Source organism: Eubalaena glacialis, chromosome 12, assembly GCF_028564815.1.
Source record: "Eubalaena glacialis isolate mEubGla1 chromosome 12, mEubGla1.1.hap2.+ XY, whole genome shotgun sequence".
Taxonomy (NCBI): Eukaryota; Metazoa; Chordata; class Mammalia; order Artiodactyla; family Balaenidae; genus Eubalaena; species Eubalaena glacialis.
The window spans coordinates 28,657,275-28,670,656 of NC_083727.1; the positions used below are offsets into that span (position 1 = coordinate 28,657,275).

The window sequence follows — 13,382 nt, forward strand, 5'->3', positions numbered from 1 at the left end:
AGTCATTCATGGTTACACGTGCTTACTTGTTGGCTTCCTGAAGTTTTGCTCTAGGACTAAGGAAAACAAACAAACAAACAAACACTTTTCTGATAAAATTCACAAAGCAAAATAAATAAATAAAACCCAACTCCAATTTGAAATTTTAGCCAAGCCTTTAATAATGGTTAAAGAGCTAAAGCAACAGAGCGAAAGAAATTTAAGGTGCTCATCGATCCTGATAGGAAGTATTCCTTAGAGTAAAACAGAAAGAAAAATATAATCTAAAATACATTCACGAGTGTATGAAAGAAGTTTTGATGGTAAAAACGGATGGCACTAGCTGTTTATAAATAAAAATATTTTTCTGTGAATTATTATGAGCTTTAGGAAAGAGTATAGCACCTCTTAAGATAGTTCATTCACCTGAGACCAGTCAGGAAGGTCTGTAGTCAAATATATGGAACAGACAGAGAAGAGTAAAAACTACTTCTAATATGTTTTGCATAGAATTTGCTTATGAGCTCTGAATTCTTGGATAAGTTTCACCATTTATTATTGTTGATTTTAAGATTCAAGTTTTCTTGATTTTTTTCTCTTTATTCTTCTTTTCCCACCCATTTTGAAGATTTATTTCCATAAATATAAATATCAAGAAATGAAGAAAGAATCACACTGATTCAAAGGAGGATGAAAGATGTCAGATGTCAGTCACAGAATTGCTCCTGATTCACAGTAAGAAGGTAAACACTTACTGAATGAATAAATTAAGATACTTCAGCTAGATCACTACCAGAATTGAACTTACAATCATCTGTTAAATTTCAGTGTCAAACTATTTCCTCTTTAAATGTAATATTACATTCACTTTTCATTTGAGCAGAGAAAAGTATTAGATACAACTGCACCTCCATCCCCCCATTCTTCTTCAGCAGTACCTTGTTAAGTACATTTACATTCAAAAGCTAACTTCCCAAATTAGATTCGAAGCAGCAAGTTAGAATCAAACAACTTGGATTTTAGTCTGTACTATCTCTATGAGCTGTGTAACCCTGGACAAATCACTTAACGTCCTCATTTCCGGATCCATATCAGGGATAACAACACCTACCCCTCTCGACTGATCGTGATCATGACCATGTTCATGAAAGCTGAGAAGTATGCACCTGAAAGGTATCATTATTACCTGGAGCTAAAATAACATCTCTCTCATTAAACTAAATTCTGAGGAATGGCTTACGTTTTGTGCTTCAGAAACGTGGTAATAGGAATAGTCATTGTTAACTGAGGGCTGGCCAGTTGGAGGGAGTTGAGCTGAAGGTAGAGCATGGGCAAAACCCATCAAATGGCTGTTCTTCTGAAAACTTGTGGCCACTGGTGGCTGGCTGGTTTTAGAAGACTCCTGCAGATAACCTTCCTGCTCGACCTTGCGACGCATGGTAGAATTCCAGTGGTTCTTGATAGCATTATCAGTTCTGCACAGAAATATATCACATACACATTTTACAAACAAAAATTTCAATTCAGATTACAGTTAATTGACAGAAAACTGTTTCTAACAGAGACCCTTTCTTTTGGTCCACTACGAGTGTTGTTTTCCTTTTAATTGTTTCTGTCTTCTCTGCCTCCTAAAAATCATGCTTCCACTATCACCTAATTAAAAATTGATAGGTTTCTCTAAATTACATAATATGGAACTTATACAGTTTGCTATAAATGCTGAAATCTTTTAGCCATTTTGTTTCCTTGTTAAGAATATTTCCAATACAACACCCTTCATGTTTATTCTGATTGTGGTACAAGACTCTAATACAACTTAAAGTTCTGGCTGTTCTAGAAAATTACTCCTTTGAGTGTGGCTTAGCAGGGCCTACACATCACAACAGGCACTCAGTAAAGTTTGGTGAGCAATAACAATGTTGCTGCCGCCTCAGTGTCTACTCTTTATCTAGAATAGCACTAGCCAGAGATTTTGAGTAAAAAACATTCCCACCTTTTGAAAACTACCTCAAATTGTTCCATAACCAGGCAAATGGAGCCATAACCAGAGGCGAAAATGCAAAATGGGATCCAGAAGGGAAAGAGGCTAACTCCCCAATATATTTTCAAACTGCAAAGCATTTTTACTAAAGTTTTTCAATTCTCAGGAAAACAGTTTCTCAATTCAAAAAACCGTTTTAAGCCTCCCTTTTACTATTTCGATGGGGGTGGGGGAATGTATGCTAAAGAAAGAGGAAGTTCAATTGCCCCTTAAATTTTTGGAAGAATCAACAGCACATCCTTTCAGACCATATGGGAGAAAAGGCCTCCTTTTATCAACCTCTTGAATTCTCTAAGCTTATACTGAACCAGGAGGGAGGAAATGTTTTAGAACATCACAAGAGAACACTGCATAGACCATCAGACACATAGCCTTCTTTGAAATGACCCTTTCTCCACTTTGGGGTTATGAAGCTCAAGAATAAAAATATTTAAAATATTTCCTATCTTACAATATTTTTATGTAAGATTTATAATTAGTATCTTCCAAACTAAATGGCATCCGTTATAAACTGTTTAAATGGGGAAAGTGGGACAAAAATGAGCTTCCATAGATATCCCTCATAATGAGGTCATTTTTGTGCTTTGTTCATTAAAAAGAAAGCTTAACAACGACATTATTTAAAAACCTGGAAGCAGTATGATAATTCTAGAAATACAATCTTTCTTTATTCAAAAGAAAAAATTAAGCCAAGTGTTATACCACTTGAAATGAACATGGTGTCAGGAAAATGGTAGCCAAATTCCTTCTGGTCACTTAACCAGCTGTGTGAACTCAGACCAAAGACAAACTGTCTACCCTTGGTTTCCTTCTATGTGTTTAGAGTTTCGTAGTTTACGAAGTGCTCTGACATTCATTTTACTTGATACTAGCATCGGCCCTACGAAGTAGGTTATACCCCGTTTTGCAAATGGGGCAACTGAGGCTGAGGAAAGCTGGCCCAAGCTCACCGTTGGGTGGATTCTGGAAGTCCTCAGCGAGGTAAACTCTAAGATCTCTTCCAGTTGTAAAAGCTATGGATCTAGTTTATCTCGTGAAACATTTACCATCGATAAAATGTAATTCACTCACCATACATTTTAAAGCAGAATGTTCAATACCCACTCCCTCATTCTTCCCAATCAATATATTTTTTGACATATTATTACCGTCCAGGCAGTAGCTTTGCGATTTCTGCCCATCTGTTCCCCAGTCTCTTGTGTGCCTGGTAAATAATTCTGTCTTCCTCTTCTGTCCAGGAGGTTTTCTTAACTTCTGGATTCAAGTGGTTATGCCACCTCTCCCTACATTGTTTTCCAATTCTCCCCTTTAAGTGCTTGGCAATAACAGACCAACGTTTCGGACCGTATTTCTGTACAAGCTCTATCACCTTCAGATAAACACACAAAAATAACCTATGTTTTAATGTTATGTAATGAGTCAGTGTAATCATTCTTCATGTTACAAGATCTTTAGAAAATTTCTAAAAATCTGCTTTCATTCATGGGAAATATGGGAATGGAGTCCTCTGCTTCCTGTTTGCACACTTTACCTGTTTCTTCAAGTTGGGAAACAGTCAACAATGTTGGGGAATATTCATAATTGTGATTCACACACCAACAGAGAAAGAACTTACTCTCTGATCTTCTTCTTTGGTCCAAGGACCCTTGATGAGCTCAGGGTTTAGTACTTTCTGCCATCGGTGCTGGCACTGCACATCTGTTCGATTCTAGGCAAATAAGATAAAGTATGCACTGTCATACAGATACGATGTGATAAGCACATGAAGACTGTTGTAATAGAAATCACACACGGACAATATGCAGTGAAAACATTCAAGAACATATTTTAGGGCATATTTGGAGAGCCCATTACTTACAGCTAAAGAACATACAAAGAATATATCAAAGTTGCATCTAAAATTAGAAGCTCTGCCTCCTGAGGGAAATAGTCCTGCCATGTGAACTAAAGGATCATCGTACTGCATACCTGGTTGTCAATTTAACTTAACCTTAACCTCAGTGTATTGAATTTGGAAGTACCCACGTGGATTAGGACTTCTTAGAGATTCCATATTGATGTTGGACTTTTATGGGACCCCACTCTAAATGACTCAAGTTTGATTCCCATTCAAAGTAAGAGATGTGCTTCAATTTAGGACCACAAGTGTTAATATTGCAGAAAGAACAAAGACGAATAAAGATAGGCCCTGTTTTATACGGCAAAGGACCTGGCACTTTCTATTGCTCTGCATGTTTAAACCTGCTGTTAAAATCTTGTAAGAAGTAAAAGACAAATATGTAATTAACTAATAGAGGGCAGAATTTGATTCATATGCAAGAAGAGACCAAAGTAAAATGATATTGGGGTGGAAAAAGGAGCATCTTCTGAGGAGGAGAAATTATGTTTCCTTAGAAGGAGTCCAGAAAAGCTCTTGGCATGGACTTTGAAGGATGGATAGAACATTTTAGGAGGTGGCATCACCAGGGACAAAAGCCCTCAGGAGGGAAAGCAGAAATGAATTCAACCAAACTTGCTTACAGAGGGGAAGTAGGAAACAGAACTGGGGCTGTAAGTTGAGGCATATGGGAAGGCCCTCATGTGCCAGGCAGTTTACCTGATGTGTGAGAGTCGAAGTTACTGTTGCTAGTTTTGAAAAGTAAAGTACAGCTGCATTTTATGAAGCTCCATCTGTCAGTGGTGTCTGGGATGTATGGGAAAGTGGAAAGCTACAAGTAGGAAAGCCAGTTATGAAGGCAATGCAATCGGTCAGAGAAGAGGGGAAGGGGCTGAACATACGGAACAGTGAGAAGAATAAACAAAGGAATCCCAGATTCCTTAATCCTTGCTTGGTTGTAGGGGATGGGGGAGTATGATAAGTCTAAAAGAATGCCAAAATTTTAAACCAGGGTACCAAAATTATGGCTATTGAAAAAATAGGAAAATTAAAAGAAGCTGACTTGGGGGAAATACCATGAGTTTAGTCATCTACTATACAACAAATCATCAAAATGCTAATTTATATTATCCTAAAAAATTAAAAGATAAAATAAGAAGCAAACGTTTAAAATACATTGTAAAAATCCTTTAACAATATATTTAGAAATTTTAATTATACGCATTACAATAGAAATATAAGTTACAGATAAGGCATTTCTCCCTTACTTCTTATATACAAGCAAATATGTCATGTCTTAATATCATCTCCTACAATAGCTTATTTAAATTTTTGGGAGAAGATTTCCTTTTACAGAAAGAAAAAATTACTAACTTACCGGGAGATAATTGGCAATAACTTTCCAGTCATCTGTTCCATTCTGTTCCACCAGCTTCTTTAGTTTTTCATCCTAAGACATTTAAAGGTAATCCTAGGATATCAGTCATTTACTGTACAACTCTATTCAAATTAGAGTTAAAGGGGACCCAACCCCCCCAAAAAAAAATCTCTCAAAAATAACCAAATTCAACAAATATTAAGGTGATATACTGGTTTACAGCATAGATTTATTTAGAGTCAGACAGACCAGAGTTTGAATCTTAACTCAGCTACTGATTAGTTGTATAAACTTGGGTATATCATTTTGCTTTTCTGGACATTAGTATTGTCATCTGTACAATGGAAACGATGATGTCAACAGGGTTATTTGGGGATTATATGAGTTAATTATGCAAAACATTTAGCATAATGCCTGGCACATTGAATGTTTAACATACGGTAACTTTTAAAATTTTACTTTGTGGGAAAAAAGTAATAAACTCCAGTGTTTGACTTCAGAGACACTGAACTATGGCAATAGATAGGCTCTCAGTAAGAAATAGTTCAAGCTGTAGTCTAACATTTAGTAAGTTCAACCTCCTTCATATAAAAAAATGTAAGATCACTTTTCTTAATTACATTCGAAGGCATGTATGATGTAAGAAAATCATTTAGCTTTTGTATCAATGTGTTGACAATTTAAATGAAACCAAACTTATTAGAACACAGAAGACGCTAAACGTCAGGGTGAAATCTTTCAGTTCACAAGTGTCTTTCTAAACATGTTCAAGCAAAAAAGAATCCTCATGTTTCTGCAAAGGTAACTTTCACACACAATGTGAGTCCCCGCTATGACACAGTCACAGGAATTAGGAAACCAGTGTTACAAACAGAACTTCTAAATCGCTGAGAATCACCCAAGTGCACAATTTCCATAGGTAAAATATGGATTTCCTATGGACCTCACTGGAAATCCCGTCTGCCTGTCAATGAGAGCTCTGGTTTAAGTGAAGGAGGACAGGATGAAACCGAAGAGGGGTCAATACCATTTATTCTAACATGAAATCTTCTACAATTGGTAGCAAATTTTTTAAAGAACTTTGAAGAAAAAAGCAACTTTTCTCTTACATTAATAATTTTGCCTCCTAAGCATTTTTCCATTCCCATAGAGATCAAGATTTGATAAGCTAGCAGAAAAAGAGAGGTGAGAAGGAGACACATCTCCATCCATCTTTGAATGTTTTCAGAACAGACATCCACATATATTTCTCTGCGTAATATTATATACCAAGAATGTTAAATGAACCCATTATAACAAGACAAGTTCTGTGAGTGTTTTGCTTTATTCTTTTGTTTTGTTTTTGGAAATAGCAATTCATTCATTTGTTCAGGGAACATCTGTTAATATCCCACTTTGTGGCAATCGATTCTGGGTTCAGGGAACACAAAAATGAATAGACGTTTAGCCCTGCCCTCAGCAGACTTACAGTCTACTGGGCGGGGCGGGGGGGAGCATATACATTACAGCAACAATAAATAAGAACATGTATCCATTGGTTGGAGGACGAATCCAACCTGTCTGGGGAAGCCAAGGATGGCTTCACAGAAGAAGTGATGTCTTCACAAGTGATGAAGAAGTAGTAAGAAGTTGTGGGGCAAAGGGACAAGAACAGAATAGGCAGAAGGAAATGCAGATAAAACAAAGTGAGGAGGGGACCTTCAAACAACTGCAGAAAGTTTGGAAAAGGATGGTATAGTGTCCATGTGGGGGAGTGGTGAGGGGTATGGACACTGCACAGGCAGGGTAGGATAAGAGTCAAAGAGCCTGCTAATGAGTTTGAACATCTGTAGTTTAGCTGAAATTTTGTTTTTTATAAATGGATGCACTCTAGGTTTTTCCCCATGTTTTGATTACGTGATTAGTTACCTCTTCCCTGGTCCACCTAGTTTTCCCCAAGTGACGCTTTCCAGACTTGGGAAGCAGCCCATCATAATCATGGTCACACATCTCAATGTCTTCATCATCCTCGTCACTACTGTAGATGCTGCAGAAATAAAAATGGGCAGATGTGGACTGAAACAAGAGGATTCAAACTACTGGATTACAAAACTTACACCAAAACTCCTCAACAATCTTTTCAAAGGTTACGAAGGTAAAACTTTGAAAACTTGCATAACGAGACTGTTTTTGGCACTCTGTTGCTCTAGGATTGTAAACTGGTTCTGCTGTTATTGGTATCCACAGATACGGCAAAGGACCTGGCACTTTCTATTGCTCTGCATGTTTAAACCTGCTGTTAATGTTAGACCAGTGACAAGTTACACAACTGGCAACCTTCCAACCAATGAACGTTTAAGTTTAAAACTTAATGTTAAGGACAATAAAAGGAATGAGAGCCCATGTCCTTTACATAAGTACACTCGCAAAACCTTTGGTATACGTCCCATCATTTGAGTAATATTTCCCAAATACAATTAAAAAAACCTCAATTATGTTATTCTCATGGGACTGGTGTTTTATTAAGAGAAAAAAATTCAAGAAGTAATGCACCCAACAATATAATTATAGTCATCCCTTAAAGATTAGAAGATTAAGAGAACCTAAAAGGAAAGGATTTAAAAACCTGAGAAAGGATAAATGATCAAGTGATCAAACTGCTTTGTAAATAACATTAATACCAAACAGTTCAAAACTCCAGGCCAGGTTGATCCAACTTGTGGCCACGTTTACAATCCTCAGTTTCCAGAGTAACCAAGTGAATAATTAGGCCACATGATAGTCAGAATCTTACTCATGTTTTTTCTACCTCTGACTGAATGGTATTTGAAAGATCTTAAAATGTACCTAATTGAAAACTGAGGGATTCCCCCAGGTGGGTTTAAAAGGAACCCATTACTGTTTTCAAAAGAGCTTTTTCTTTTACCTACTTGACCAAAACTATAAATTTTGATGACTGTTGAAGTAACTCTATACTTAATGTTTATTAATCATATAATGGATAGGTAAGAGTCATTTTATAGCCAGTTTACTTTTAGTTATAATTTTACTTATAAAACTTAAGATATGAGGAAAAATTATACTATCTTTAAAAATTTACTAAAATGTATCATTGTAATATTGAGAATTCCATCAAACTAAGAACAATAAAAATAATGATATAAAGCAATATCATAATGCAGATCATTATTCTAAAAAAGAAAATGTATGTTCATATCAGGTTTTGTCTTCCAAAAGTAACTTACAAGTATATATTACCCATCCCTTACAAGCAAGCAAAAATGCTTACCAAAAATCCTGAATTTGAGGTTCTTATAATTTAAAACTATTATTTTGGGAAACAACCTGAAGGTCCAGGATGCATGGTGACAAGTAGGATGTGATCCAAACTTAAAATGCCACCACAAAAAAGACCACTAAACTGTGTTTATAATCTATAACCATCTTTCATTTAGCGTCTATCCTTTTAAACAAGAGCCTGATCCTGTTTCACATTGTCAACAAGGGGCTCTAAACCAACTTCTGATTAAAAATTACAGTAGTTTCCCTTTAATAAAAAGCACAAGCATCATAAGGTGAAAAAAAAAAAGTTATTATAATCCTAGCGCTTTTGAAAGGTTCATAGGGAACTCCTTGGAAAGCCCCCCCAAATGAGGTGGCACCCTTGTGAAATATCAGGGATACCAAGAAAACCAGAGTAATCTGAAAGTGGAGTCATAGATTCAACTGAATTTAACTTTGGGGGTTTGGGTGGATCTGGAGATCACGTTTTCAGAACTGAGGACTATATTTTTTTTCCAGGTTTTTATTAGTTATCTATTTTATACATACTAGTGTATATATGTCAGTCTCAATCTCCCAGTTCATCCCACCACCACCTCCCCCTTTCCCCCCCTTGGTGTGAGGACTATATTTTCCAAACCAGTAATTGGACACCACTGTCTTGGCAACAGATCAACACTCAGGAATAAGCAACAAATTCAGCCGCCCATAGGGGGCAGCCTACACCAGGTGAGCGAGAAATAGACATCAAACAGGACTAGGGTTCTGGAGGCAAAGGTGCTAGTTCTGCCCCACCTAGCTGCGTGACTTGGACAAATCACTTCCTCTCTCTCACGACTTCAGTTCCTCGCCTATACAGAGGGCTTGGATTTTACTTCTAAGGTATTTTCCAGGGCTAATAAGGGATAATTCCACATCTTCCATGACTCTTAAAAATTAAGCAGAAATGTGCAAAATCAGAGATGTGCAAAAGCAAAGTCTTGGGGAAAACTTGGTGTGTAACTTCCGCAGGTCCTGAAGAGGCCATGAGGGGAGCAGGGCGAGCCCAGGGCTGCTTACACTGTCAGCTCCTGGGTCCATCAGCAGGCTAGGCGCGGGGCTCGCCTTTGAGCTTTGCATGAGATTTCCTCGTTCTAAATTGTCCGGGTCGTCTAAGTAGCATGATTAATTTCTACTAAGGACCTGAAATAACTTTTCCTTTATCTGCTCTGAGAAGATCTCAGACCCAACAGTCAGAAGACTCTCAAAGGCTGATTTCAAGCTTGATGCACCCGACTCCCCACCTGCTAGACCTGGTGTGGTTACAAGAGTACGACTATGAATATTACATTCTGTCAAGGAAACAAACCGTGCAAAGAAACGAAAAAGAAAAGAAGTGTTGGGGGTTGGGAAAAGGGAGGGGAGCGGGAGGAAGTGCCTTGTGGCCGCTACTGTGATTCTAGAAACAGGGTTCAGACTCATTTCGCTGACCTGGTTAATAATCCCTGCCGAGTTGACGTTCGCCTTGCAAGAAACGGCTTAGCGCCCGCAGCCGGGTTTCTCTTCCCCCTGAGGCAGGTTCAAGGCTCCCGCCCCTCCTGGCCGCCTCCCCTCTCCGCTACCTGGGAGCCACAGGGAACCTGCGCGGCCCCGCCCCGCGGGGACAGTCGAGATCTCGGGGCGCGGAGCCTCCCCCGCGTCTCCTCCCAGCACCCCTTCCCAGCTCCCTCCTTCTCCTCTTCCTCCTAGTTTCCGCTCTCGAAAAAATAGGTGACCTCCGCTGCTCTACTGTTAAGTCCCAAGGGCGAAGGTGAAACCACTTAAGGGGCAGCACCCCTGCCCCGCGCGGCCGGGCCCTGGGAGAGGCTTAGGGAGCCAGCGGCCCCCCAAGTCGCCTCCCTTTTTCTCCGGCACCCGGCCATGCCTTGGCGCCGCTCCCCGCCCGGCCAGGCCCGGCCGAGGGTGCTGCAGCGGGGCCCACACCCACGCTCTTTGCAACTTCCTAGCTCTGCAAGAGGACCCGTGCCCGCTGATTCGAAAACAAATAAGTAAAAGAAAATCAAAAAACCCGAGGAAAAGAGGGTGGGTTTACTTTGCCTCCAGGGACTTTTCCCCAGAACCTCCTGGCGAGGGTCCGTCCCGTCTCCCCTCCTCCGACAGGGCGACCTGAGGCTGCAGAGCTGGGCGCGGGGAGGAGCGGCGACCTCGGCCGGGTCCACGTGCGCGCGCCGCGCCGGGACCTCTTGCACAGGGGAAGAGCTCCGGGGGATTGCGTCCCGGTTGCGCGGCAGCGGCCTGGGGTGCTGCCCGCCTCAGTCCCTTTCCGTTGAGTGGCAACCGTGACGGCCGCCGAGCGAGCCCCTACACCCGGCCACCGGCAGGGAGCTCCGGCGCGTCCAGTCCGGGAAGTCCAGAGACTGGTGGAAGCGGGAGCTTCAGCAAGTGACAGTTCGGACCAGTCTTTTCCTCCTCCGCTCCCTATTCCCCTCCTTCCGGCCGAAATGTAAGGGCACTTCATTCAAGATACCCGGCGAGCCTCCCCAAGTGCGGTTGACATGTGCGTCGCGGGTGCGTGTGAGTGGGTGTGCAATGTTTGCTTTAGAAGTAAAAGCCTCCCAGAGAATAATGATTAGAACCTTCAAAACCAGGGCTTAAAACAATTTGCAAATGTAGAGACCCTTTCCTCCCCTACAATCTTCTTTCCAGCCGCCTGTCAGCTGACACTCTTCTTCGCCTCCATAAAGAATGAATGAAATTTACATGAACTACCTGCAGCTACTATACAATCCGGCATTTTCCCTATATCTGCCATATGCTCTGCACTTCCAAGTCCAAACATATCGCAATGCATCCAGCAATTACGCTGCGACTCCGTCGCCGACACCCGCGGCATCAAGCCAGGGACCTAGTGGGCTCCCCGGGACTGGTGGGCACCGCTCTGCCCCCGGCTGGAACGTGCTGCTTTTTTCCCCTAGACAGAATGTACCCCCGTGCAACTTGCAAAATGAGCCGCAGGGCGTGCTTCCCAACGTCCTAATGCATTTCTCGCATAGACTCTTCCATTCATCAGTCCCTCGAGCGGCTTCTGCTGCCAAGGCAGGGGCTCTAGGTCCTCGCAGGATCTGACAGCCCCTCAGAAGATCCGGGAACCATTTCCCATCTGCTCTCCCGGCGCCTGGCGCCCAGCGCGCCCCCGCCCGCGGCCGCCCGCCCGGGATCCCCGTTACCTGTGCCGGGGTCTCCGGGCCATGGCGCGGCGGGCGCGGGGCTCCGCTGGGAGCCGCGGGAACCGCACTGGGCTGCCGCCTCCCGCTGCCCGCCGCCTGCCTGCGTCCTTCCCCGGCTGCGCAGTGACGCTCCGCACCGCCGGGGCGAAGTTTCTCAGGAGAAAGAGGAGGAGGAGGAGGAGGAGGTCGCGGAGGAGGAGAAGGAGGAGGAGGAAACAGGTTGATATTAAAGTGTAAACTCTGTAAACAGAGATGCCATCAAACAAAGAGCTTTGGACACTCCCCCTCCCGCCAAATCTGGCGCCCCTGCAGTGCGCACGCGCCCTGTCCACCGCCTCCGCGGTAGCCTTGTCTGCCGCCCGCCGGGCTGCCCGGCCGGCGGGGCCGCCGCTCCCCTTCGGCTCTCGCGCCGCCGCGCTGCTCCTGGCGCGCTGCGAGGCCCAGGCGGCGCGCGGGCGGATAGACCGGGGCCAGGGAGGGGCGGCCGGGGGCTGCGGCGGCGCCCTTTGCTGAGCAAACCCCGCTCCGCGGCATGGGCCGCGCGGGGCCGCGCCACGTCCCACTGATGCCTCCTCCCCTCCTTTTCGGTGGCCGCACCGCCGTCGCCCCACTCGGCTTGCTCCTGGGCACCCGAACCGAGCTCGCCGGGCTCTGCCTCACTGTCGCAGGGGCGGCAAGGGGGGCGGGGGGGGGGTGACTCCTCCGGCATTTGAGATTGGATTTTCTGCAGGGTTTAAAACTCAGCTCCCTGGCGATGGGGCAATGTTGGGTTGGGGGATAGGTAGTAGGGGATGGGAGCGTACGTTTGCATAGGATGTTTGGCTATGTTTTTGTTTTTGTTTTTTTAAATAAAGATCATCTCTAATTTAACTTGGTGACCAAAGACACTTAAGTACGAGTGGGGCTGCAGCTATCACCGCTCACACATGGCGCACCCCGGCGGAGCTTTCACTCTCCACCCAGATCCTGGAGCCAACACGCCACCTTCGCATTGTCACATGCCTTCATTCTCACCGGGGCACACGCCCGGCCCCACCCACCCTGCCCGGCCCAGGCGGCGCCCACCACACACCTCTGCCCATGCAGAATGCAGCGCGCGCCCTGGATTACACACCTGCAAAATCCACAGGGTTCCAAACAGCCCGCCCCCAGCAGAACTCGGGAAACCCCACGTGTGCTTGCATGGTTTTAAAAGTTCAACAGTCTGTGATACGGAGGTCGATATCCACGTTGAGCATAGTTTACGACTCTTTGTTTTACGAGATAAAAATCACGAAAGACCTTCGTGTTCATCTAACTAGGGGCTCCCGAAGAAGTAAAGGGAGAATATAAGTGCTGAATTTATAAGGATTGATGATTGGGGGATTTTAGGGGAGTTTTAGTTTTACTTCCGTTTATACACTTGTACCATTGGGGATTTTTTTTTTTTTTTTCATTCTCTGTACACACTAATTTATTTTTCCTTTAATCTTATAGGAGTTTGAGACTTCTGCTGACTGGGTTTGTGAGTGTCCCATGTGCCCCGGCAGTTCAAACTTAGCTCAGAAAGCATTTTTCTTACTAAAAAAGCATTTTCTTACTGAAATGAGTCACAATTTTATTGAATGGTGAAGCATGCTTGGTTTCAAGATTTTATCTGGT

At 43.0% G+C, this 13,382-nt stretch overlaps 1 protein-coding gene across 8 annotated transcripts in view; it reads right to left on the reverse strand.

The window, feature by feature from the left end:
- The window catches only part of MYB (MYB proto-oncogene, transcription factor), a 32,780-nt gene extending 20,929 nt beyond the window's left edge, over window positions 1-11,851 (reverse strand). For 6 of the 8 annotated variants that reach the window (XM_061206810.1, XM_061206809.1, XM_061206807.1 and 3 more), the window contains exons 1-6: window positions 11,742-11,764; window positions 7,183-7,300; window positions 5,275-5,346; window positions 3,636-3,728; window positions 3,169-3,389; window positions 1,220-1,454 (exon numbers count right to left, since the gene is read on the reverse strand). In XM_061206810.1, the coding sequence (XP_061062793.1) occupies window positions 1,220-1,454; window positions 3,169-3,389; window positions 3,636-3,728; window positions 5,275-5,346; window positions 7,183-7,300; window positions 11,742-11,764 (762 nt within the window). Of the gene's footprint in view, window positions 1-1,219; window positions 1,455-3,168; window positions 3,390-3,635; window positions 3,729-5,274; window positions 5,347-7,182; window positions 7,301-11,741 lie in introns of all 8 variants that reach the window. The other 2 variants (XM_061206814.1, XM_061206812.1) reach the window with 2 other exon arrangements.
- Between the last annotated feature and the right edge of the window lie 1,531 nt (window positions 11,852-13,382).